Source organism: Aptenodytes forsteri, unplaced genomic scaffold (genome assembly GCF_000699145.1).
Source record: "Aptenodytes forsteri isolate BGI_AS27 unplaced genomic scaffold, ASM69914v1 Scaffold72, whole genome shotgun sequence".
Classification (NCBI taxonomy): domain Eukaryota; kingdom Metazoa; phylum Chordata; class Aves; order Sphenisciformes; family Spheniscidae; genus Aptenodytes; species Aptenodytes forsteri.
In genome coordinates, this window is record NW_008796193.1 from 3546151 (window position 1) to 3571201 (window position 25051).

The following is a 25051-nucleotide window of genomic DNA, read 5'->3' on the forward strand; positions in this document are numbered from 1 at the left end:
GCCCCCTCCCAGCTTCTTGTGCACCTCCAGCCTTCTCAGTCGGTAGAGCACGGGAAGCTCAAAAGTCCTTGACTAGTGTAAGCACTGCTTAGCAACAACTAAAACATCAGCGTGTTATCAACATTATTCTCATCCTAAATCCAAAACAGCACTGTACCAGCTACTAGGAAGGAAATTAACTCTGTCCCAGCTGAAACCAGGACAGTAATCTACGTATATACATCATATAGGACAATTCCACGTGGCCTTCATTAATTGTTAAGGCCAACAAAGACCTTCCACAATATGGCCAGCTGCTTGTACTATATAGATACCTTCCACGAACTATGATAATTATTCCAAAATGTTTCTATCAACATATAATTGCATCCATCCTATATACTGCCAAATAGGCCTAAGCAGGTAATGCCATTCTTCTAGCAGTAATTTAAGTACTGTTATGAGAAGAAAAACAGAATCTATCATACAGATGAGACAGGAAGATAATGTCCAATAGCATGCTGTAAACCAGAATTTCTTAACAGTAGCACACATGTAAAAAGCAGAACTTGTCCACCAACAAAGAACAAAGCAGGTAAGACTTTGCACTGATATTTAAATGAATGATATACAAATATATCACTCAGACAACAAAATGGCCTCACCATGCAATGCTGCTTTTTTTAAATAGCCCTAATGTTTACTTCAGACCTACAGGTTACTACATTAAAAACCCACATAGAGCAGATGGAAAGGCTGCTTGCCAGCAAAAGAAAAGATTAAAAAAAACCCTCAGCCTTTTAAAAGCCAGTTGAGCTGTTGGAAACAACTGAAAATTAAAACCGCCCACCCTCTGCACATGTATTCTTGATGGTCCCCAAAAGCACCCATCAACTCCTCCTCTGCTAGAACTACGATCCCTAGCACACCTCAGGAGTCACGAGAAAGGCTACATTATCATTGCCCACAGTTCAAGTAAAGGGGTTGAAGTGGATGTTGTTTCATCCTAGAATCAATAGGGTTTTTTTGTTTTAATTACTTTCTAGGGCTCAAGTAGTGGAGAACATATGGCTGCTGTGTAAGATATTAGAATGTAAACTGCAGTCTGTATATGGCTCAGTGTAACAGGGCTTCATGATATCTTTTCTGCTGTTCAAGTCATAGGTGCAAGCTTGTGGTCTATACAGATCTACAAAGTGATGCCAAGAGAATAAGGACATGATTTTGCATCAGTTGCCCTGTTTGTATAAGTCTGTGATGTAACACAGGTGAAAGAATCACATAATTTTTTAAATTTAATAATAAACTGGACACGTGGCACAACTTTGCTTCTTTCAGAAAAATCCAGTTCACTATTAAGTATCTATCTATGAATGATAGATGCACTCTCAGCATTAATTAGTAACACAAATTGAAAACATATCTCTTCCTGTAACTCCAGGAAGACTAAAACACAAATTTTCTCAACCTACCAAAATGAACAGTCATCCATTTGGACAGACGTCGCTCCAAGTCTCCTCTGTCAGTTTTAAAAAGGGATAGCTACGTATGAGTTAAATTATCTGTTTCTCATTTCCTAATACTTATTACCATAGGCAGCCACCACAACAGCCAGCTATTACAAGTTGCATTTGTAATACAATGAAAATTGTTCCAAAGTATTAGAGTAGCATAATTTCCAATTTTTTTTTTTTTTTTTGAGGGGGGTAATTTCATAGCCAATGAAAATGTAAAGCAAATAAAACCAACATGAAATTGTTAACAGGATGATTCCTGTGGAACGATATCTATTAGCATCAGGTTACCAAAGATTTCCTTTTTTGAAGATAGGTATTAGAAAAGTGACACTTACCTGCAGAAGCACTGTGGAATCTCTCCTTGACCATAGAGAGGAAACAAAAATGGTGTATTGCCATAGCGGCCAAGGCACTGAAGAAATTTTTTTGTTGCCTGAAGACCTTCAAGAGTGCTGCAATCAGTCTCTGAAACCATTGCAATAGAGTGAAGAATAAAGTGCTGCAAGCTGGGTGTTAACTTCCGTGTTCTTAAGAACTGAGCAAATGTACTGTTCTCATAGTCTGAGGAAAAAGTAAATTTAGGTAAAGGGTATGAGATTTGTATTTTCAAAACAAGTACTTTTGTATTTAAACAAACAAAAGCAACTTAGTTTTTCAACAAACATATTGCTGGAAATGGATAATCCAAGTCAATGAAAGTTAAAAACTCACTTTCTGGGAGTAAATTTTTCTCAGAAGACAGAAATGCCACTCTATTAAAATATTTCAAAATAACACAAACCCATTGTTTGAGTCTCCAACAGTCTAGAAAGCAACCTCTAAATATGGCTTCATCTGTTCATTATGGTAGACTTGATCTAAACCCATTTCTCAATCGTGTGAGAAAAGTGAAAAACTGTGGACAAAAACCCATTGAGGTGCCTTGGGACGCTGTTTCCTGTGAATTACCCAAAATATTATACCTGAATGACACCCATTCAAGAAGACTACTGCTGAATCCATACTGATGTAAGTGTATATTTATGCGCAGAGAAGCCATTCACATAGTGTCTTAATCCAAAGATGAGAAGGTGCACTATTTATTTCAAATTGATGACTTGCTCGCAACAAACAAGTATGGATGAGACACAAAGACGACAGGGATGAGGAAGCATATCTCCCCTTTAAAGTAATACTATTTCTGACACATTTTGAAATTCAAAGAAACACAAGTCTTTCAGGAGATGTGGAAGACAAGTGTTGCATGTCACTGATACACCTCTGAGAAACTTTAGTTATCTTAATAACTAAATGAATTTGTTTTCCCCAGGAAAAGATAGTATTTAAGCAATAGCATATTTTCATACCATTCAGAAATCTGCTCTTAAGCTTATTTCAGTCATGCACAAATTCATCGGTAATTCAGAAACACTTCCATCAATGCTGGGACTAGTATTATCAAGCCATATATTCTGTTCAACATTCAACCACTGTTTTATTACAAATGTATCTTACTATCCTTTGTACAGCCATGCAGCAAGTCATAAAATGAGAGGGTTTTTTTGTTTTATCGTTCTAAAAAAATTCTCAAGTTTTTCCTCACTTCAGACTTCTTACATAACTCCAAATTTTACAGAAAAAAGCTTTAAAAAAAATTCTTCACTATCATGAACTCTCCCTATTAAAAGTCTGCTTTCCCACGAATGTAATGATCTCACCAAGACCGTTTTTAAATTTCTGAAGTCTTTGCATTAGACTAATCTGACTCAAAATATTCCCAATTACTTCCCAGACTATTTTAAAATGTAGGAACAAATCTGTTTAACTACCTCTGGAAGTAAAATAAATCTAATGTCACTTAGGTACATGAATCAATGAATTCATTTAAAATTGATGTGGCGTCTCCTTTTTTTACTTAATAAATTTTCTAAATACTACCTATATTCTCACTCTGAGCACCTTCATTTCTTCCATCAGCAGCAAACCTGAAATTACCTGTAATCTATAAACCACTTCAGTCTAATGAGTTTTTCCCCCTTCAGGATTTTCTGGAGTTCATCACAGACTCTCTCTCTCCTAATCTTACCACATCATTTTCAATATTGACCAGTTCTCTCTTGTATATGTTTAAAATAATTTTCTCTAATGTTTGTATCTAATCTAAGGGTCTTGTTCAAGTAATCAAACCAATACCAATATCTTAACAATTGTTTCTAACACTAGATTCTTTCAAAAATACTGCACAGCCAAGCTACTATCAAGCTACAAAAGCACCGATATGCTTGTCTGAAATGTACGTCAAAGCACCTTCATCTTCCATCAGCAGCAAACCTGAAATTACCTGTAATCTATAAACCACTTCAGTCTAATGAGTTTTTCCCCCTTCAGGATTTTCTGGAGTTCATCACAGACTCTCTCTCTCCTAATCTTACCACATCATTTTCAATATTGACCAGTTCTCTCTTGTATATGTTTAAAATAATTTTCTCTAATGTTTGTATCTAATCTAAGGGTCTTGTTCAAGTAATCAAACCAATACCAATATCTTAACAATTGTTTCTAACACTAGATTCTTTCAAAAATACTGCACAGCCAAGCTACTATCAAGCTACAAAAGCACCGATATGCTTGTCTGAAATGTACGTCAATAGTTTATTTCTCTTTCATCATTATTTCTTTTTGACAGATTTTTCTTTTTTTGGCCTTAGTTTACTTTCAGAGTCCAAGAAGCGAGAACATCACTTCATTCTTTGTACCCTGAGGTGCATAAACCCAAAGCTGAGAATGGGTTTCTATCACCTTCCTTCTGTTAGCCAATCTTCCTCTTTCACCTGATGCTCATTATTCTTTGCACATTATGGCTCAAATCTATTCAGATTTTCTCTCATCTAAATAAGCCATCCGTGGATAAAGGCACTTTGAACTTGTCCTCTGCAACTAAAAGGCATTATTAAATTACATTTACTTTCAAAGTTAAAAAATTCTATTTTCTCCATTTCTGATTTTGTGGAAACATACTGTGAAGATTTACATATTATCCAAAAAAAGGGAAAAGAAAAATCAGGTACATCACACCATATTAAAAAAATCCCTGGGAAGGGGGAAGAAACACCTAAAAATGATAAAAAACATTTTGCAACCTTGCTGTAATATATAATTTTGCTGTTAAAGAAAAATGTAAATAGTAAGTGATGTGGGAACTAGAAGAGCAAGTGCTTAAGTAGAAGAATTTAACATTGAAGTGAAAAGGTCATGAAAAGGTCAAAGCATACTTTGAAAATGAATCCATAAAAATAAATTGCGTGAAGACACAGGAGAGCTATCAAAATTGTGCATAACTGAATGAACTCATAGGAAGAGAATGTACACTGTTCAATGAAACACTACCTTGGTATTCATCAGGGTGTTGTTCATAGTCCAAACAAAATGTCAAAAATTTCATTAGCATTCTCTTTTCCACCATAGCGAGCTGTCTGCTGTTGAAGACATCTGCTCTAGAACAAGGTACCTGGAAAATATTTTTTAATAATTTCAGATACTTTCCATACTCTGGATAGGAAAAGCATCAAGTCTGATGCTGATATAGTCTGATACAGTCTGATAACCTAACAAGTATTTTAAATCCCTATTTTCTATTTTTGTTATTTTCTTATATATTTATTTCCATTATTTTCTATTATAACTATAATAAAAGTTACCAATTTTCCACAATAAAAATTTTTTAAAATCTTTAAGCCTCCGCCTCTTACTTCCCTTGGATTTCACTTGTATCTCTGATTGCAGAGTTAATCAAAAGAGTTTGTATTAACTGTGCCAAAATCTCCTGTTGCCATTATCAGACCACTGACTTCCCTTATAAGTAGCAGAGAGACAAATCAAGTCTATGCTAGGAATTTGAAAACCTAAAACCTGTGAATCTTTAAGAATTAACTGCCAAGTTGATCATGGTTTAAATATTTGATATGAGGCAAAGGTTTATATCAATAATTTACTGGACTGCACATTCTTATTTCAGCTTTTTTTTTTCCATATTTATATATAACACATAAAAATCCCTTTTCATTCCAGAAATGAAATAAAAAACAGAATCTTAAGTAAAAATATTAGCTTATTGTTACAAAACTCTCAAGAAACCAATTTCAAGTTTCTTGACTTCAAAAGACGAGATTAAACAGATGCAATACATTATTTTGCAATACCTGTTCTACTTTTCCTTCTCGAAAGGCAAGAATTCGTGTGGCATTTTTAAACTCTGCATATCTGCTAACGTTCGACTTAATGAGAAGGTCAATTAACAGACCTCGGGAGTACAGCAACTGCACAGCAAAGAAAAAAGGAAAACGGTGAGTTAGGAGAAAGTGCTCACACCAGAAGAAAACAGCGATACCAACACTATTCATCTGTAAGGTGTTTTCTTTAACTATTTACAAGTACACACAGTGAAGTAAAATCTGAATAAAAGAATATCAAGATGTAGTATGTGCAAAATAATATTAAATGAACTGAAGCGACCATGCAAATGGAGGAGGCAAAGCAGCCCACAGGAGAGAAAAGGAGATGTCAGCCTACTGCTCATTTAGTTTTATTAGTCTGGGAGTCATAGCTTAAGACAATTTTTTGTATTGTCATCTTGGATAATTTCTTTGTATTGTATGCTATATATCCTTGAACACCATACCTTACAACCTTAATTTCCCAGTATCAGTAAAGTACATGATGCTGTCTGTGTAAATCATCACTAGTTGTTTCTTAAATTACCTGAAACAATAATGCCACATTTTCTAAATGTAAGTTCCTTAAACCCCCAGTTAAGGTTTATAAATTAATATAACAGAATATGACTAATCTGTCTACCTTCATTCTTTCTATAAGCTACAAATATATTATGAAATACTGAAGGGACAGAAATGTAACTATTAACAGAAGACATATGTCTGAATTGAAAAGCATTGGAGATCAGTTTAAACATGCTTCAAGCCTTGTGGCCCCGAGTAACAGAATTTACATGATCACACAGGAATTTAAGATAAAGGTTTACTGGAACACTAACGAGGACACTATGAGAAAGTCTGTGTCCCAGTGCCAGAGAGAAACCAACGTAAATTACTAGTCTTGCCTTGATAACTACTATTCTGTCAGAATTTCTGGAATTCATTGCATTTAACACCATGTAACACAGTGGCACAGAAAAAGTATTAAAAGGTTACAAAATAGCATTATCTGCTTAACCACTATACACTGACTATTGTTTTCATGATGTCATTCCAATGATGCATGAAAGAGGTATCTGCATTTGGAACACAGAGAGAAAATTTAAAACAATGCATTTTGTAGCGTCTCCTCAAAGAATTTAATAAATTATTGAAGAAAGCTTTTTTCCCATTTCCAGAGGTTTGAAAAATCTTTTCATGCAGAATATAAAAAATTAAGCATTCGACTTTGAAAAAACTTCCCATTGCAGAGTACCCATATAGCCTAAAGTACAGATGTTATGAAAAATTTCCATTTAACTTGGATTTGCAGGGCCATATCCATATACTGTGAAGTACGTAAAAGGCAGATTTTAAACAGTATGACAAATATGTCAGACTAATAGTTTTTCCTCTAAGTAAAACGCACACTACTAGGAATTCAACACAATAGTAACTAATTTTAGTTAGCTTGTATGTTATGGATTAACTGTAATTATTTTTTCTTTCCAATAAAATTTATTACAATTCAGTGCTTTAGTCACCAGAGAACCAAAACTAGTATAGAGACACAATGAGAGTTTCACAGGAAAATCTAAAACCCAGGAAGCACTCCAATAGGAAAATTATTTTTCATTTTAAAAACATCAAATATCTGCATGTAGATTGATTTTCCTTGTTTAAAAAAATATAAATTTTTTAATGGTACTATTTAGAAAGAGCAATTTTGCAGATAAATTTACTTTTATGGACATACTTCTGAGCTATGCTTTATGGTCTCTTTGGTTATAAACAAACACTGAAGAGCACATATGAAATAGCTCGTTTGTTTTAAGGGTACTAATTCTTGCTTACTTCTCAAGAGTGTCTTTTTTTGCCTTAAAGGTACTGTGTCCGTCCTCCACAACACTAAAGACTTTGTTTAAATTTCAGCATTTTAAGAAAAGTAAATGTACTTATATGAAAAGAGTCATTCAGTTCCTACCTTGGAAACTAAATCAATGTTAAACCTTCTGCCTTCTCTAACAATTTGGGAATACGTAATTTTCTTTGGTTCTTGGGCAGATATTTCTGAGGGTGCAGCTTCAGTTTTTCCCAATTCCAGAGCGGACTCGCCTAAAGCCGTACTATGACAACTTTCATTCTCAGAAGTTATTTCTGTATCATTCCCTTCCATGGCACTTGCTGGCTTAGTGCCTGTAGCCTTTTCTGGTTCCTGGCTCTCCGCCTCCGGTAAGGCACTCTCCATTGGTGGGCACTCTTTTTCCGATTCCTGAGCAACCCCCTCAGCACCAGAGGCTCCAAAGATAGGCAGCTTTGGCAACGCACCAGCTTCTTCAACATCTTCAGCGGAATCCTGACTGATTAAAAACACAATGGGAAGAAGGGGGAAAAAAGTCTTTTAAAGAGTCGTAAAAACTTGTTTAAAGTTTTGAGTCAGTGCCAGAAGGGAAACCTCAAGCGTTTCTATGAAAAGTATTAGAATTTCTTTATCCTGGCCGAATCAGGTGTACCACCCACTAAAACATTCTGGTTCTTTGACTGCAAAGCTATAATTCAAGAGGAGTATTTCTACTGAGGAGAAAAAAAAAAAAAAACAAACCAAAAATTGGGGTTCTTATTTTACACGGACTCAAAAGATGGAATGAGCTTAAATTGAAAACCAAAACTCATGGTGAAACACAATACACAGCTACATAAACAAAAGAAATATAATAATTTAAAGAAGAAACAGTAAAGCAATTTGATTAGTTTTTTCCTATGGATTAAAAAACGCCTTTTAAATTGAAATGCAAAAATACATTAAAGTCATTAGGCTTAGGTATTTAAAAAACAGACTCACTGAAGAAAACAGACTGAGACTACTTTGTGTCTATTATTATAGCAAGTCCGTAAGAGATGCAAGCAATTTTGACCCGAGTTTAAGTAAAACTTTCAGATTACTTTTTCAACTCTGACTTTGCATTCTAATTAGTTGTTCAAGTAACAGCTATACAGAACAAAGTTCCCTCATATAACAACGTTATTTTTATGCAAGTGTTACAAATTTGTGCATAGTACATGAAGGCAGCCAGTCAAAAGGAGGGACATTACCACACAACATTTACTCTGTACAGTCCATTTCCTTTTCGCAACACAATTCTTTAAAATTCCTCTTATAAAGCAGACCTCCACTTTTAATCTCATCTACTCTTTTTATCTTGAACTTCAATGACATCTACCTTAGAAACTAGTACTTTTGAACTTAGAATTTTAGTTTATACTACCAGCTGAGATGAATCAAATCAATGTCATTGTAAGTGAAAGGAGTTCAGCAATAATTTCAAACTATCTTTTTATCTTTATACCACAAGCCATTAATGCACTGAATAAACAGTTTAATCTTGGCTGAAAACTAATGAACTATGATTTTAAAGGTGACCTGCAAACGTACAGTACAAAATTTCAATAACTAACAGGATGGCTAAAATTCACTGAACAGTAAGGAATTATTCAGTATACATATAAAAATGCTCCCTCGCACATCTGTAGCCTTACAGATGGAAGCAGGGGCCAGGATTTCTGTTAAAAGAGGGAACAAAAACCCTCTACCCTTTAAAAGTTGCTCCTCACTTGTGAACTCAAGGAGCTCACACAGGCTCATGAAAATAAGAGTTTGGCATAAGTCTCTCAGCTTGTGCACAGCCACCAGGAAGCACTTATTCATGAACAGGGTAAAACATTGCCCTGGGAAATACGTGAACTGCTATAAGGAAGCACTAATGAAAGAAGTCTGTTTCTGTACATTAATTACATCTTTCTGCTTCATATTGCAAGCATTAAAAAAGTATAAAATATCAAAGAAAGATAAGTACTTTGTCAAATGTTTTTTAAAAAAGTAATCTCTACTAAAAAACAAAATGAAAATTAAATTTTGGGGTTCTGTTTGGATTTTGGGGTTTTTTTAAGAATTTGGAACATGTTTGTGGAAACTGCAAAAGCTCTTGCGATTAATGCAATAACTAAGAACAAAGCTTTTACTTAACCCATCCTAAAGCTTTTTATAACACAAAAATTCAGAGGAAATTTTTCTTTCTGCCTTCTCCCAAGCTCAATGTACAGGTCAATCTCATTTTAAACATACTTGACTATTACTTTTAAAATCAAAATAACATTTGGATTCACAATAAGTTGGCTTTTTTCTATATCACTCTGAAAAAGCAGTGTAACAGAAATGTTATATTTACGTATTTTAAAGCTCTATTCAATTCCCATTAATGAATACATAAATCTGCATGATTTGCAGCTCTACACATTTTATAATGAAAGTCTAAAAACTGTACATAATCTAAATTCATGACATCCTTCCTATAGGAACAAATATCCCTGAATAATGTAAGAACTGTCTATAAAAATCACTCAAATTGAACTTTTGTACAGACAATTCTTCTCCTAATTCAGAAAAAAATAATACATCTGCAGACAAATTGTTGTGTAAATTTAGAATATTATCTTCCACCATTCATCAATTAATGGTACTAACAAAGGAATATCTTAAAATGAATGTGTCTTATTAATGCCTTGTAACAGCAACCCCTTCAGATAGGTCAAATGAAAAATTGCCAACCAGCTGGTTAATTTATTCAGCACAGGTGTTCACTATTTATTTTTCAGCCATTTGCCTTTTTTCAATACAGCTTGTTGTAGACACAGTATTCTTTTCCTTTGATGGATGCACTTTGTTCTAAGCCATTCATTTCAGATTTGCACCGTGTATATTATACTGCTACCCAGCTGTTTATTCTTTCAAAATAAATGTTTAATGGTTACTTCATAGGAGTTATAAAAGTTAAGTAAAAATAACAGAATCTAGCCAGAACGAGTAAATCGTCCGAAACACAATAACTGACTCTCTCAGAAAGTTTTAAGTTATTTTGGAAATTTTTTTCTTTGCTAGGTTTATTAATCTTACCATTCTGCCTTCTGGGTTTTTGAGTTTCTTTGGTGATAATTGAGAGGCAGCTTTGCACTGCCAGGCTAAGTTGAATGCTTAAAAGTAGAATCTTCTGTTTTGTCCTGACTCAAGTATAACGCTCACTTCTAGAAAGTGTGAAAACTTTGTGCTAGGGGACTCATTTTTGAGCCGGCCATCAGTCAATATCACATCTTCTTTGGAAAACCATACACAAAGTTAAGAGACTATGAAACCTTTAATCTGATTTAATACTGGTTCTGAACAATATTTATTTAGCAACAGGAACAATATTTATATGGCAACAGGATTACAATTACAATATTCAAGTGATACTGCTTTAAAACAAGCATAACATTTTTTATCTGCAACAGTCAAGCAGCCATTACTGTGCAATATAGAATACTGGAATGCAATATGGAATATTCTGAGGCTGTGACCTTCAGATTGTACTACATAATTCACACCTTTTTTTTCCCTACCTATGATGTTTACAGAAAGAAATACATATTTCTATATGAATATTTGTCAATGTTTCATTCAGCTACCTATGATATTGTCTAAGGGGTTCAAGGTTAAACTTACACAACTATCCCAAAGAACCTTTCAGGAATTCAGAACAGCATTCAGTTCAGTGCAAAATCCAAAAGATAAAAATTATAAATAAATACAAAGAAATAGTTCAGTTTTCAATTGAGGCCCATACAATTTCCATTCATTATTACTATGCTTACGCGATATTCAACATTACTGCTTCACAAGGTTACTTTTAGATGTTCCTTGATTTTCAGTAACATGACATTGTGAAAAGCTTACCTTCTGCATGACTTACATATAACAAAGTATCATACTTCCATTTAAAAACCTAAACAAAAAATGAAATTTGTATTCTTAACTTCTGCTAATGCAGATGTACCTCTACAAATACCTAACGAAAAGATATTTACCACATACTCAGTCCTAAGATGGTATACTATTCTTCACGTGCTTATGCAACAACTATTCACAAAAGTAAATTTGTGTATTTCAAACTAAGCATGTATTTTTTGCATGTTGTATGTAAAGTAAGAGCTGAGTTACCCTACTTCAAAAACAGAAAGAAGGTGACTGCCCTAAAAGGCTAACTGTTAGTATATTACCAGGAGCCTTTTGACCACACAATTCCTTCTAAAGCATCATGGGTAAGCACTGTTTAATGAGTAAATTAAATCCACTGAATATAAAAATGACCACAATTATTTTATAGTTACAGTACTACTGTCCATTTGTGTTCCTATTCTTGTGTACTTATGAGTTTAACTTTTTACTATGAGAATAGCAGCTTTCAGCCAAATTAAGAATGGAAAAATTTAATAGATGGTAGTGCATAACTACCTACTACTAATAATACCTACAAACACAACACTCCTGTTTTCTATTCAGAAGTAAATTACCAACTCACAAAGCCGGCCAACAAATTATATTGCATCCAGACAAGGTCGTTTAAGAAGGATCAGTTAGCTTCAATGAAGTGCAAGTGATTTCAACAAAATCAGAAGGACATTAAGAACGTTTTAGAGCTCATGGTTACTTTTTGAGACAACATGCAATATGGTAGTGTGGTGAAATGCTTGAAGCCAAAAGCACAGTATGATTATTTACCTCTGGGCATACAAAGTTATTTGCATATTTCAATATTTATACTTACTCGCCAAAACAGAAATCTTCCACATGTTGAATAGTTTTATCCTTCTTGCTAAGAGAAATAACTTCTTCATTCTCAAGGATCAGTTTTCTCCAGTCTTCACATTCATCACTGGTATCTGTCTTTTGCTTACAAAGAACAATTCTAAAATTACACTTTGTACCGTGCTAGCTGCTCTTGAACTATAAATATCTATAGTCCCAAATAAATTGTTGTACCATCTTATATGAAAGACAGAAAGACAGAAAGACAGAAAGAGAAAGACAGAAAGACAGAAAGACAGAAAGACAGAAAGACAGAAAGACAGAAAGACTCATCTTAACTGTCTTAATGTTTTTTCTATTCAGATTTTTTGCGTTAAAATAGAGCTGGTTACTTTATTACAGCATGCCAACACTTGCACTACATTAGTAGCTCTAGTAATCTGAAAATGGAATGTTAAATGAAATACAAGTTTTAGTAGAGAGTTGAATATAACTTTGAATATAATCTACTAAAAGACAGGTTTGCTACAGCCAGGTTAGTTCCAAATTTTGTGACAAAACTCTTTGAATGGATACCATATGAAAAAATACAGTGATTTGGGCATTATACTAATCTGTCCACACTGGAATCTCTACATCATATAACAGAACCCTGAGAATATTAAGTTCTGACATTGAGCAACTCCACTGATTACGCCAGAAGGTAGCACTATGTAATAAATAGGCATGAACTGAAAAAGTTACATCTTCTACGGACCAACAGGCTCATAACGCTTCAGTAAATAATACGAACATCCATTCACTAATACAGTCCAAGTGCTCAATCTCCTAAATAAATATCCTCTTCAGAAGATTTCTAGTGGACTGTCATGAATTAGATAAACTTTGGTCATTGAAAAATACAGTATCAACGTTAATCTTTTTCTCCTGGTAACAAGACAACTCAATGGAAGGATCCAATAACTACCTTTCTCACAGTTAAGAAGAATCAGCTGAAAGCACAGAAGAAAAACAAAAGGGACTGAAACATGAGAGAGTGGAGAATAATCAAACAGGAAATGGAAAAGACCAGATTATCATTTACAGAAGGTGCTGGGAAAGGAAACTAAACAATAGTGTAGTGGCTTCTACATAAATTCAAGAACCCAAAAAGTATGACTGAGCACTAGACTGTTTGGTCTCAGATTATTAATATTAATAAACAAGGCATATCAGAATCTTGGAATGCTAGGCCAGACGGTTAAGTCTTAACCAGTAAAGTTGGAAAGTAGAAACCTCTTTGATCTGTCAAAATACCAAAAAGAAAAAGCATTATGATAATTTGTCTTGTAACAAATTATGCAAAGCACCAAGCTTTAACATTAAAGAACATTCAAAGAAGTCATTTGGGAAATTTTTACCTGATTTTCTTTAATCCAGGACAATAATCCTGAAAAACTAAAGCTGGCCCAGTTTCCACCATAGTAATTTCTCCTGCAAATAAAAAACAACAGTGAAACTTGATGGGCAGATAAAACATAGCTTTTTCAGGTTTAAAGAAAAAACAACCAAGTTTGAGACATTCAAAATATTTTCCATGACAGATTTTACAGATGCAGAATATAAAAATATATACTATGTCACAACTCTTACAATATAACATTTCACAAGTCTTAATGAGATGCAAAATTTCCATTTTTACTCATTTGTATGCATCTCTGACCAAACAGACTATAGTCCAAAATCAAATTATTTGGAGGGTGAAATGAATGATGCTGAGAAAAGCACATGGGGTGCTATGAGTAAAAGGAAAATATAGATAATACTGCTTCTTGGCCAAGACTGACTCTACACCTCTAACTCAAGCATGTACATCACTACAAACATCTTTACTTAGTGTGGAGCCAAGCCAACAAGTCTGCCAGTTTCAATGGAGTTCTCAGAAAAGCCAGTTCAGGTTTTTTGCATCCATACCACACACCAGAGTTTCAGGTTCTGGCAGGACCTAATAGCTTTGTCACATGAGCACAGCTATACTGCTTCTGATTGAAGCTGATTTGGAAGTTAACATAATTGCACTGCATGCCACTTCTAAACTCACAGTGCTTCATGAGGTGGCTATGCAAAGGAGGGTTACGTAAACTCAAATTGGGTCCAGACAGTAGAAACCACATCTCTCTCATACATTATGTCCAATAAAGGAAAGTTCACTCCATTATTTACCTACTGCTTACAGAACAGATTATGCTTATTATAGACTGTTAAGATGCTCTGGCAAAATTCTTATTAAACTGCATATACTGTAGGTGGAGCCAAAGGAACTGATTTGTACAAAACGATCATACCTCCCTGAGTACTTTTCAGTTTATATTTACCACCTTCTTTCTTGAAAAATATTATTTACTTTTTTTAAATCACAGAAAATTAATAGTTCTGCTGTTAATCAAAGAAAGTCTCTGCTCTCCCTTTTTAAAATTTTTCTATCAATATTTCTCTAAACATCAGTTGGATTACTTAGCTTTTGTTATCATGCATACCACATCTTAAATGTTTAACAACTCTGATAGGAATAGAGCAATTACATTTTAAAAAATCACTAGTTCTTGCAAAATAAAAAAGTCATTTCAGGATTTAACTCTGTTTTCTGGCACTGTATGCTGGCACTTCAGAAGCATGAAAGATACCAAAAATACCCTCCTGAATGGATATCTAATGTTATTGCATACACTAACAACAAAAAACATTTAGGAAGGAAGATGGGTTTTGCATTTTTCAGAATAATGTGAAGACTGCTACATCAAATGAACTTAAAATCTTATCATAACCTCCTGCACTTTTAAATTGTAGAGATAAGTGTGATAAAAATGAAAAATTAAATTCAGGTTTGATTCTAGAGTTTAAGATGGGCTGTTTTTGACAAGGCTTATCTGCAGTGACAAAGACTTCATTAAGAGTGTCAGCCCCTTTACAGTACCAGAGGGTGATGCTCTATACCATGTTGCTTACTTAGCATATGAAGGGCAGATGTCCGCTAAACAATGCCTAATTGCTCCTGACTAGAAACTGACCTAAAAAAGTCTTTCAGCTACTGCGAGGCAACAATGAAGAACATAAACAGGACATCTTTTGCCAAGACAACAAAATCCAGCATTCACGGAATAAAGGTGGCTTCAACAACAGAACATGGTGTTTAAAGCCACGAACTGGGAGGACTGGGTCTATACTTTAAGAGAACGCATGTAGTCTACCCTGCAATTTGGTTACTCTAAGCAGAAGAGCTCCATCTGCAGATCTGTTACCAACCAGAAACTCCAATCATCTATAAAAAGGAGTTCATACTTACTTCATTATGTGAATGACATGGGTGAGGCTTAAAAAGTACTGCTATTTGGTATCACATAGAATACAAAGCAGTGAGGATTAAATATATTAAATGCCTGATTCTACCAGATTTCAATCTGTAAAACAGTAACTGATAGTTGCATACAATGATAATCTCCACCTTTGTTTTAGCTGTCAATGGTGAAGGTTTATTTCTTGCTGCTTCTTAAGATTCCACTGAATAAAAATTCAGTATCCATATATTAGCTGGCACTTCTGGGATTTCCAAAAAACACAGCCATGAAGATTTATTTTTAAGGGAATCTGCTGCTTTAGTTGCAAGTTTCCTTGAATATGGAATACAATCTGGCTGTTGGAGCAAGCAAGGCCATTGATCACAGAAAGCGCAGAAAACACCTGCCTAAATTTAGGACTGGGTTTCTTGACTCTATACCAACATAAATTCATGCATATTTAGAATATTTAAAATTAAAGCTTTCAGTAAGAAAAATCAATGTTATTTTCACAGAAAGTTACAAAAGTTTATTTGTGAGCTGTCAGACATCTTCGATGTAAACATTCCTCCGTTCATCAGGTGGGTTTTCCTTTGAAATTGCTTTTCTTTTTAACCACCATTGATGTGAATCAATCTTTTCAACAAAGCACTCTATAATGCTGTTCTGAAGCTCAATCAGTTTTAAGACGACGGTATGGCCTTTCTCAAATGGGAGATGAATCGCAGCTGTCCTTCCTTTCCTCTGGTGTCTGAGCACTGTTCCCAAGTTATGCTATACCACCTCAAATATTAATCTTCTCTTGAAGCATCAACTTCCAGATTTTTTTTTCCTCTGGAATTTTAATTAGTTTACTCTGCATTACATGATGAATCAGGATTGCCTCATTTTTTCATCTGAAAACACTACAGAAAGAAGGTAGACCAGACATGATTACTGATATAATGAGCAAAGTTTTTAGTAAAAATCTTGACGAGGAATTCTGAAAAGATCTGACTAATGGTTTTACAATTATGAGTCCTTTGTAACCAAGTACTTTTGTTATAATTGCCCTGAAGATGAACCGAGGAATTCCTTAAAGTAATGGTCAAGATCAAAGCCTAATTACAGCTAAAATATTGTCCCAAAATCTCAAGGACTAAGCTCCTCTCTTCCCTTGCTATATTAGCAAACTACAAAGATGGATATTCTCTCCCTTTTTTAGGGTTATGATTCAATTATCCTCTAAGTAAGAACATGAAACATTTCAAAGGTGTAACAGCAGAGTTAGAAATTAATTTTTCTACCAAGTTAGAGCACAGGTGTTTTCTTTTTTGATCATACATTATTTCCTAGATTATATTTGCTCAAAAATTCTCCTGTATTGCCTGGATTTTCATATGAATTAAAGTACTGCTGCTTTTTGTTCACATTTTTCAAATTTCAAATCTGTAGTTCAGAGCTAATGGCAGAACTGCTGAAGCCATTTTTGCAAAGTTTTGGAAATGTAGCTCAAGTATAGTTTTACCTCTGCAAAAAGCTTAATTCTCTCTTCTCCTACATTAGTTTGTGATTTTTTTTTCTCAGTTACTAACACCATTTTTTCTTCAAATACTTCAAAAGAATTAGCAAATCCCAGTCCAGAACACTGAAATTGCAAATTGTTTCCAACTAATTAACATTCTTGGAATCCGAACCAAGAGAATATTTAACGTCCTTTTGAAGACAGACGGCAATTTGAGAAACTGAACACTTTTGAAAGCACAAGATATGCAAGTAAAACAAGTAAGAACAGAAAAAGTATTTCATGGACTATGCCTGGTAAGAAGATTGCCCTTCTCAATGCCATGTCATAACAGCCATGGTATAACAGTCAAAGCTGGCAATGTCTGAAGAAAAGCTGCTGACGCCTCATGATTGCTCCCAAGAGCTGCCTGTATGTGTGTGTCCTGCATTTGATCTTTCAGAAAGAAGTCTCGAACCATCAGAGTAGCTGTCTTTTGCAAAGGAAGTTACTGCCACATCGATTTTAAGGATCTGAACACAAAATGACTTATGTTTCAAAGCCATAAAGTCTCATGTGCTACCTATTAAGTACACAGTCACATGTATTAAAAATTCCCATTCTGGCATAGTAATTGTGTTTTGGAGCATGAAAAGTGGACTAAGCTTCCTTGCCTTCCAAGAGGAAGGGTTTAACCCAAGCAGCTCTTGAGATCCTTCAGCTCAATAAAGGGGTGATGGTGACAGTCACTTGTACTACATTACATTATATCCTGGGATATGAACATGAACAAAGGTAATTATCATGGACCAGCTGAGACCATGTTTTACTCTCTAATACTTTTGCTATGAGATCATATCCTAAACCAAAATAAAAATAAACCCAACTTTTTCAAAAAAGGTCAGAAGATACCAGAATTAAGAATTTTTGCCTAAGTTTCCCTACCGAAAGTTAAATAATTCCTCTATTTTTCTTGCAAGAAATTGACCTGCTTTGAGAAGCAACCTTCTCCCTCTCTGGTTGCTGTACTTACACAGCCTCCTCACTTTACAGAAGTTAAAGATCAAAAAGAAGGCTATATGAAGACACGGGTTGTATTACATTATATCTTTTACAAGTTCTGAAAAAAGTGAGACAGACTGTCTAGGAAGTGGAACAAACTACAAAACCAGGTATGTTGGGCGTGGGTACAGGGAGAGCGCCCAGTATACTTTTGGACGCTGAGATGAAACAGAATTTTGGACACAAGGAACGCTCAAACAGGCAAAGTAAGGTCAAAAAATAAGAAAGATAACGGGTGTGAAGAAGCAAGACATGAGAATTAGACAGAGCAAACTGGGCACGAAAGAGTTAAAATCCTGCATCTTGACACCCCTTTGCCTTTGAATTAAACTCTATATGGAAAGATAAATAAGTCAACAAGGAAGGATGTAGACAATAAAACTATAGTCTACAAATGCTATAGTCTAGATGCTGAAAATCAAATACAAAATGTAGCTAAACATACCTCACCTCTAATTGCCCCATCCTCAGTAACCAAACTAGTACATAACTATATAGATATATAATTACAAAAATAAGCAAAGGACCAAAAGTAGAAAACATAGCAAGCCATCAAGAGAAAGTCCTATGCATATGAACAATTAGTATGGGAAGTATAGTCAAGTAATCAACTTTTAGTCTTGATCTACCTTTCTTCAGCAACTTCCAAGTTTAAACTAAGTGCCAATCTCCACATTTTAAATTGCAAATTACTTTTCTAAATCACTTAACAAATATCCTTGAAATTTCACATGTCAACAGCTCATTAATATCTACAGTAAATGTAGCTCTCTGAAAAGAACCACGGATTTTATGTTTATTGAGACAGATAGCTGGCACAGAGAAATAGAGCTCCTTCAATTACTATTTGGCAGAAGCTAACTTTAGTTTAAAATCCGTCTACAGAAATTTATGGCAACACTGCAGTGAAGTGACTATTTTGAATAAGATTAGCTACTGTTGATGGCAATGCTTGGACAGTGTTTATAAATCAAACTTAGAACTTAGTATTTTATAATAGGCCACTTCAAAACTATCTTCCGTAATCACCTATGCAGTATATTATGATAAATGCAAACATGGCTGGAGATTAAAAGTAATAAAAAGATGTACACAAGGTAATGAGTACAAGCAAACTATAAACAAAGACTTTATCCATATACGTTTTCTATACCTTGTGCCTAACTTAACTCAGACCTTCATAGAGAACAAAAGATTAATCAAAGTAGCACACCTAATACAAACAAGTATTTCAGTAACACCAAATCTTATTTTCTTATACTCTGAAAAAAATTTAAGCTCGTGATCCTTCAAGAAGGGAACAACATATATTGTTAAAAAGTGATATTCTGAATATTAACAGATTTTTTTTGTTGATGAATTTTCAATTACACTGTTACCTCAGTAAAATGAAATTTGAAAACTCATCTAGGAATGAGTATATTAAACTAGACATATAGTAGGTAAAATTAAAATGTTTTAATTCAGATGAATCTGGCAAGCTTTGTAAGACTTAACTTTTCACTTAAAATTCAAATGGCATCAGGGTGGGGGTTTTCCTGTTGGTTTTGGTAGGCTTTTTTTTGCAAGAGTACTAACTTAAACACAAAAAGCAGATGGCTTGAAACGCTTCCCTATTTATGGGGAAGGGGTTGTACAGTATAAACATTTCTATTTTTTTTGCCAAGATATGGATTCTAGACCATGATTCAGTGAGCACACCGCCCATTAAAATGGCAACTATTAGTATGAGTGAAGAACACCCTGCTTAAGAACACCTTCCCCTGACCTTAGCCTGCACTAGAGTTGGAAGATAACTCCGCAGGAGAAAGGAATCAAATGTGGAAGCCTTCATTTTCATCATAAAAACAAAAGCATCTGTGAATGTAAATGAGCATATTTAAGTGAAAACAGTAATAAACAAAATCTGTATTCCACAGTTCTAATTGCCTGCTTCTGTGAGTTTTCTGAAAGGCTCTTCATCATAGCTAAAAATAGGCATGGATAAAAGAAATTGAAGTTCCAGTGGCTAACTATTATTACAGACTTTGATAGCCAATGAATATGAAAAATCGAAATAACAGAAGTGGTTCATTTAACAAAATCTAAGTAGTCTACCGGTAATATATGCATTAAGCTTAAAATCCAAACATAACTATTTTATTCATTCTATATCTGCTTACTCTAAAATAAGGTTTTTAATGTTTTGGTTGGCAATCTAATAGCCAATTTAAGAATTACTGTACCAAAATGTTTGAAATTAACATACCTTTACACATTATGCATGAGGTCTTTATAGTAACTTCAGTAAGATCTGCTTGACCTGCGTCTAAGCATTCTTTTCGCCACTATGGCAGAAGACCTACTGCATTTTCCAGTATTTCACTACTATGTAGTTGCCTATTTCTTTAAAATTACTACAATCTTAAGAGCTGTCTTTGTTTGAACTGAACCATTAGTTACATTAATACGGAGCATCAAGTACTGCTTTGCTGTGTACTATCGCATTGTGATGTAAAATACTAGAATATTAGCTCATAGGTTCTGAGAGTAGTCTATAGTGCCTGAAGATCCATTGAGATGAGTTCTTAATCCAAACACCCTCCTCTTGATAAAAACTGCTGACTCTGAAGTGCATCACCTGTGCTCACTCCAGTCCAAGACAGGAAGCCAGAGACTTTGTGGGCAGCACAACAGCAAACTGAGCAATTGCAAATCATATTTCATGCAACCAAGTCAGTGAGCTAGTCTTGCAAATTTTGAAATTGGGTATTTCAAAATAGAAATAGATGTTTGAAAAATGAATGGGTCCTTTGAAGGGCTGTAGGCAAAAGAGATTACAGCAGTTTAATCTTGAACCGATGATGTTCAGAGAAAATGAACAGCAGAAAGCACATCTTTTTTAAGCTCTTGGTACAAGACACAAGAAAAACTGAAAACACGTATACTGCCTCTGGGAAAAGTCTCTAAACCTAGGTGCTGGACACACAGGTGCATATCACAAGAATTTTCATAGAAAGGCAAGAACTCAAAAACATGATGTAAAAATTAAACACTATGCCAACCTTGTTATTTTTGGTGAATGAGTACTAACAATCCAAGCATTGAAGCCCACAGCACTCTTGCTGCTACCACCACTTCAAAACCACCTGTCACACTTCTCTGCTGAAATTCAGCAGGTATCAGCTAGAGAAGAGGTAACAGGTTGCCTGAAACTATCTCCACGTAGACTTTTACTGGTTAGTAAAAACATGTAAGATTTTTTTTTCCCCCTCACTTCAGGTCAAATTTTACCAAATTATCCACTTTGGTTGCATGCACAAATATTTACCACAGCTGAACTGCAGAAATTTGTTTAACCTTAGAAAATTATTATGCATTTTAGGCTGTGACAACATTCAGCAGCAGCAGTGCTGCTTAGGTGGTCCTTGCTTCCTGCTTATGACCCTCTCCCAAAACCGTATTAGCCCAGCAAATTGCATAACTGCACTAACAATGGGACTGAAAAAGTAGCAAGGGGACGGGAGCCAGCTACAATCAACATCAGTGGCAGTGCTGCCAAAAAAAAAAAAAACAGAAAAAAAATCTGTATAATCATACCTTGATCTCACGTAATGAACTACAACAGGCACAGTGCAGGTGTCTAAGCACAGAAATCTCATTAAATACATTCCATTTGTTATCTTCTAGAAAAACACAGACAGTAAAGCAGCCTCAAAAGCTGCTTAGTAATGACCGATCATCTAGAGTTTTAAACTGGTAGATGGGAGAAAGGGGTATTTTAAAAGTTTGTCTTGGTCAGCTGAGGCTTCAGCATTTGATCTCAAGCTTGCCTCAGAAACTAGAGCTCAAATAAGCCAACGTTCAAAGATCGAAATTTTTTCTAAAAAACAGTGTGCACCATAGTGTATAGTTACACAGTTTAAAAAAAAAATTAACTTTGGCTAATTGGTAAAGAGAAGTAAAATGAAACCTTAATCTCTTAAAAGGATGCAATGAAATATGCTACTCCAAGTGCTTCAGCAAATCCTTCTATTTCAAAGTGCAACAGAAGTACTTTTTGAATCAACGGATTTCAGTGGTATTCTGTACTCTTCTTACAAACTGATGTACCATGGGATAGAGTGAAGACAGCAAACAGAGTGCCGTGTTCATCTCCTGCCTTATCAGCCAGATTTCACTTGTCTTCATTCTGGTAACAATTAAAATGCAAAAATACTTGTATTAACTGCTCTAGGCATTGAGAACTGATACAAATGAGATACTAGTAAAACATTTTGTCATTAAGTGATAATGGCTCAGGTAAAAACTCTCACAAAACCAGAATGGGATAATTACTGCCAAGACTGATAATGAAGGGCACTAAATCTGTAACCATTCCTGTCTGTACGAAAGAAGGAGCCATCAACAGCATCCTTGGCCACATCACTTATGTTCCAAGTTACTGAGCTAGCATGCAAAAATTGCCTGTTCTATTGATGGAAATAACACCCCAAAAATAAGAGAGACAAGCATAAGATTAGTTGATGCCAGATGAACACAAACCCCAAGTCCTGAAGGGCTCACTGACATAGACACAGATATGCTTCTAGCCAGATTAACTCTTAAAAAGGAAAATTATTGGCATGACTTACGAATCAACATGAAGAACTCTCTGGCCACTTCTGGCACATGCCGCTGCAATAATAGATTCAGGCAAACCTGAAAGGACACATGCAATTTTTAGAACTTAGTATGCTAAGATATATTAAAAAATGAAACAAAGTTAGAACTTGGTCAGAAACAGGCAATTCAAACAAAAGAAAGTTTACAATGCAAGTCACTGAAATTTTTAATACTCTCATGCTACTAAAATAATAAACACTATTCTGTGTTCATTAACATTTTCCTATGACCCTCTTGAATGCAACTTTTTTTTTTTTTTTTTAACAGTTGCATGGCACATGTCACTTGCAAACACTACTACCTCTGAGTTACAGCTTGTCACCAGTGTCTTCTCTAGACATCTTGTTATCATAAACAGATTGAGCATTAGCCAGCACAACGATACCCACATTTTAATGGGATGCTTTGTGACTGTATCCCTCCTGATACAGACAGGTATTATCTGAGGGCGTTTTTGTGTATTTTTGTTCACTTCAAAGTGTCTGACATAATGTGAAGACTGTGTAACAACCCATTAAAACGGTGTTTTAAAATTAAGAAATTTATGGTAAATGCTGCATGCCCTGGTATATTGTCCAAGGATGCATCGGAAAGTGTGAGGGTATAAACCTGTTGGGATGGCATCAAACAATTATGTATGGCAGAGAGAGTCCTGCACAGTGCTGTCTCCTCCACATCATCTGTTGGCAAACATCTCTAGCGTGAACAGGTCTCAGAACTGTATTTGGACTTTGTTTCTGATTGAACTAATTAGTTTGCTCCAAAAGAGTGCCCGGGAGCACACTCAGTATTCTCCATGCAGACCAAGACCTGAGTGTAAACAGAAAAGCTAAACTGACAATGCAGGTGTACTTTCACTTCACATTTAAGAGTAGCGTTAGGGACAGAATGAATCTGAGATGGTTGTCCTTAAAGTGGTATCCCTATTAAAAGCTCCCACGTCATCCAATTATGCTCTGTCAAATCAGTATGTTCTCATTATATTTAGAAAAGATACGTAGTAGGAAAAAAAAAAAGGCTAGTGATAATTCTCTACCAGCAATACCTGCTTGGAATGGCGCATGATACCAATTGGAGGTTTAATAAACAATCTAGGCTGTTCTCTAGCTTCTACTCCTACTCACCAGATTTTTACATGCACAGTTAGATGACTTGGATTTCTGACTAGATTCAGAGAAGTATAGCTTGCTATCTAAAAGGCTGCATGGCACTAGCTTTGCTGAAATCTCTTTTTAAATGATCTATTGGCTGGTTTAGCAGGGAATTCAGCAAAAGCAATTAAAATTCTAAGGGACTGGTATTAGGAGACACTTAGGCTACATATTCAATTAAGGGATGAGATTAAACAAAGTGAAAGGAGTGTTTCACTGATCTGATTTACAGCACAGCGCCAGAAGCAGCTGTACTAGTACAACTGAAGCGAGACAGAACTGAAAGTGGAAAAAGCAGGTGTGGTAGAGCACAAACTTCTTTGGCTAGCTTCATGCCAAATATCATCTTCATGGGAATTTCAGGCCTGCAGTTGTCTATTTCTTCAGAGAGAATACTGCCTTCGCAAAAGAATAAAAGGTCAGCATGTTGTGAATCTGATGATTCATTTAAAACACATAATGCAGTATGTTAAAGGTTACTGGACAACTATTTACTACTTGTAAGGTACCAGTTTTCACCTACCTAGAGTAAGAAGCTGTTAGACTTTAATAGAATATCAAGTACAATTTAGCACTGACAGAGACAGGAACAAATAATTTTAAATTGTTGAGCTAATCTTTATTAGAAATGCAGCTTAGAAAACACCTAGCGGGACTTACAATACACGAGACCATAGTTTCATGAGCTCTTTAAGCCAGCAAAGGCAAACACAACCATCAAAATAAGGAGGTTCAACCTCTCTACCTTTATCTTCAGCCATTCCTGACCTCCTTCCACATGAAGTAGATGGTCAGTTTTCAGCAGACCAGTTCCATGGTGGTGTTGACAGTCCAAAAGTAAATATGTTCACGTCAATACAAGGAAGGGGGTTTAAGACAGGCATGACAAATTTTCCAGGAAAATAGCTACAACTTCCCTGCAAATTTTCTGGTTTTAACACTTACTATTTTGATAGATTAAAAAAAGAAAATCCCTTTCTGAATTGATAAAACAGAAAAAGTTACCATAGTTTTGCATTGCTGACTTTCCACAGCAAGTGAAGACTTACCATGGAATTAACCTCTGGGGTAGAAAGAGGGATGAACAATTGCATCAGTTCCTGGGACACTTGT

The 25051-nt window shown here is 35.1% G+C and overlaps 1 protein-coding gene across 1 annotated transcript in view; it reads right to left on the reverse strand.

Annotated features, from left to right (window-relative positions):
* The window catches only part of CHM (CHM, Rab escort protein 1), a 63315-nt gene extending 38616 nt beyond the window's left edge, over positions 1-24699 (reverse strand). The window contains exons 1-8 of the mRNA XM_019474304.1: positions 24684-24699; positions 22757-22823; positions 13685-13757; positions 12304-12422; positions 7650-8025; positions 5675-5791; positions 4863-4983; positions 1832-2057 (exon numbers count right to left, since the gene is read on the reverse strand). Of these exons, the coding sequence (XP_019329849.1) occupies positions 1832-2057; positions 4863-4983; positions 5675-5791; positions 7650-8025; positions 12304-12422; positions 13685-13757; positions 22757-22823; positions 24684-24699 (1115 nt within the window). The remainder of the gene's footprint in view (positions 1-1831; positions 2058-4862; positions 4984-5674; positions 5792-7649; positions 8026-12303; positions 12423-13684; positions 13758-22756; positions 22824-24683) is intronic.
* Between the last annotated feature and the right edge of the window lie 352 nt (positions 24700-25051).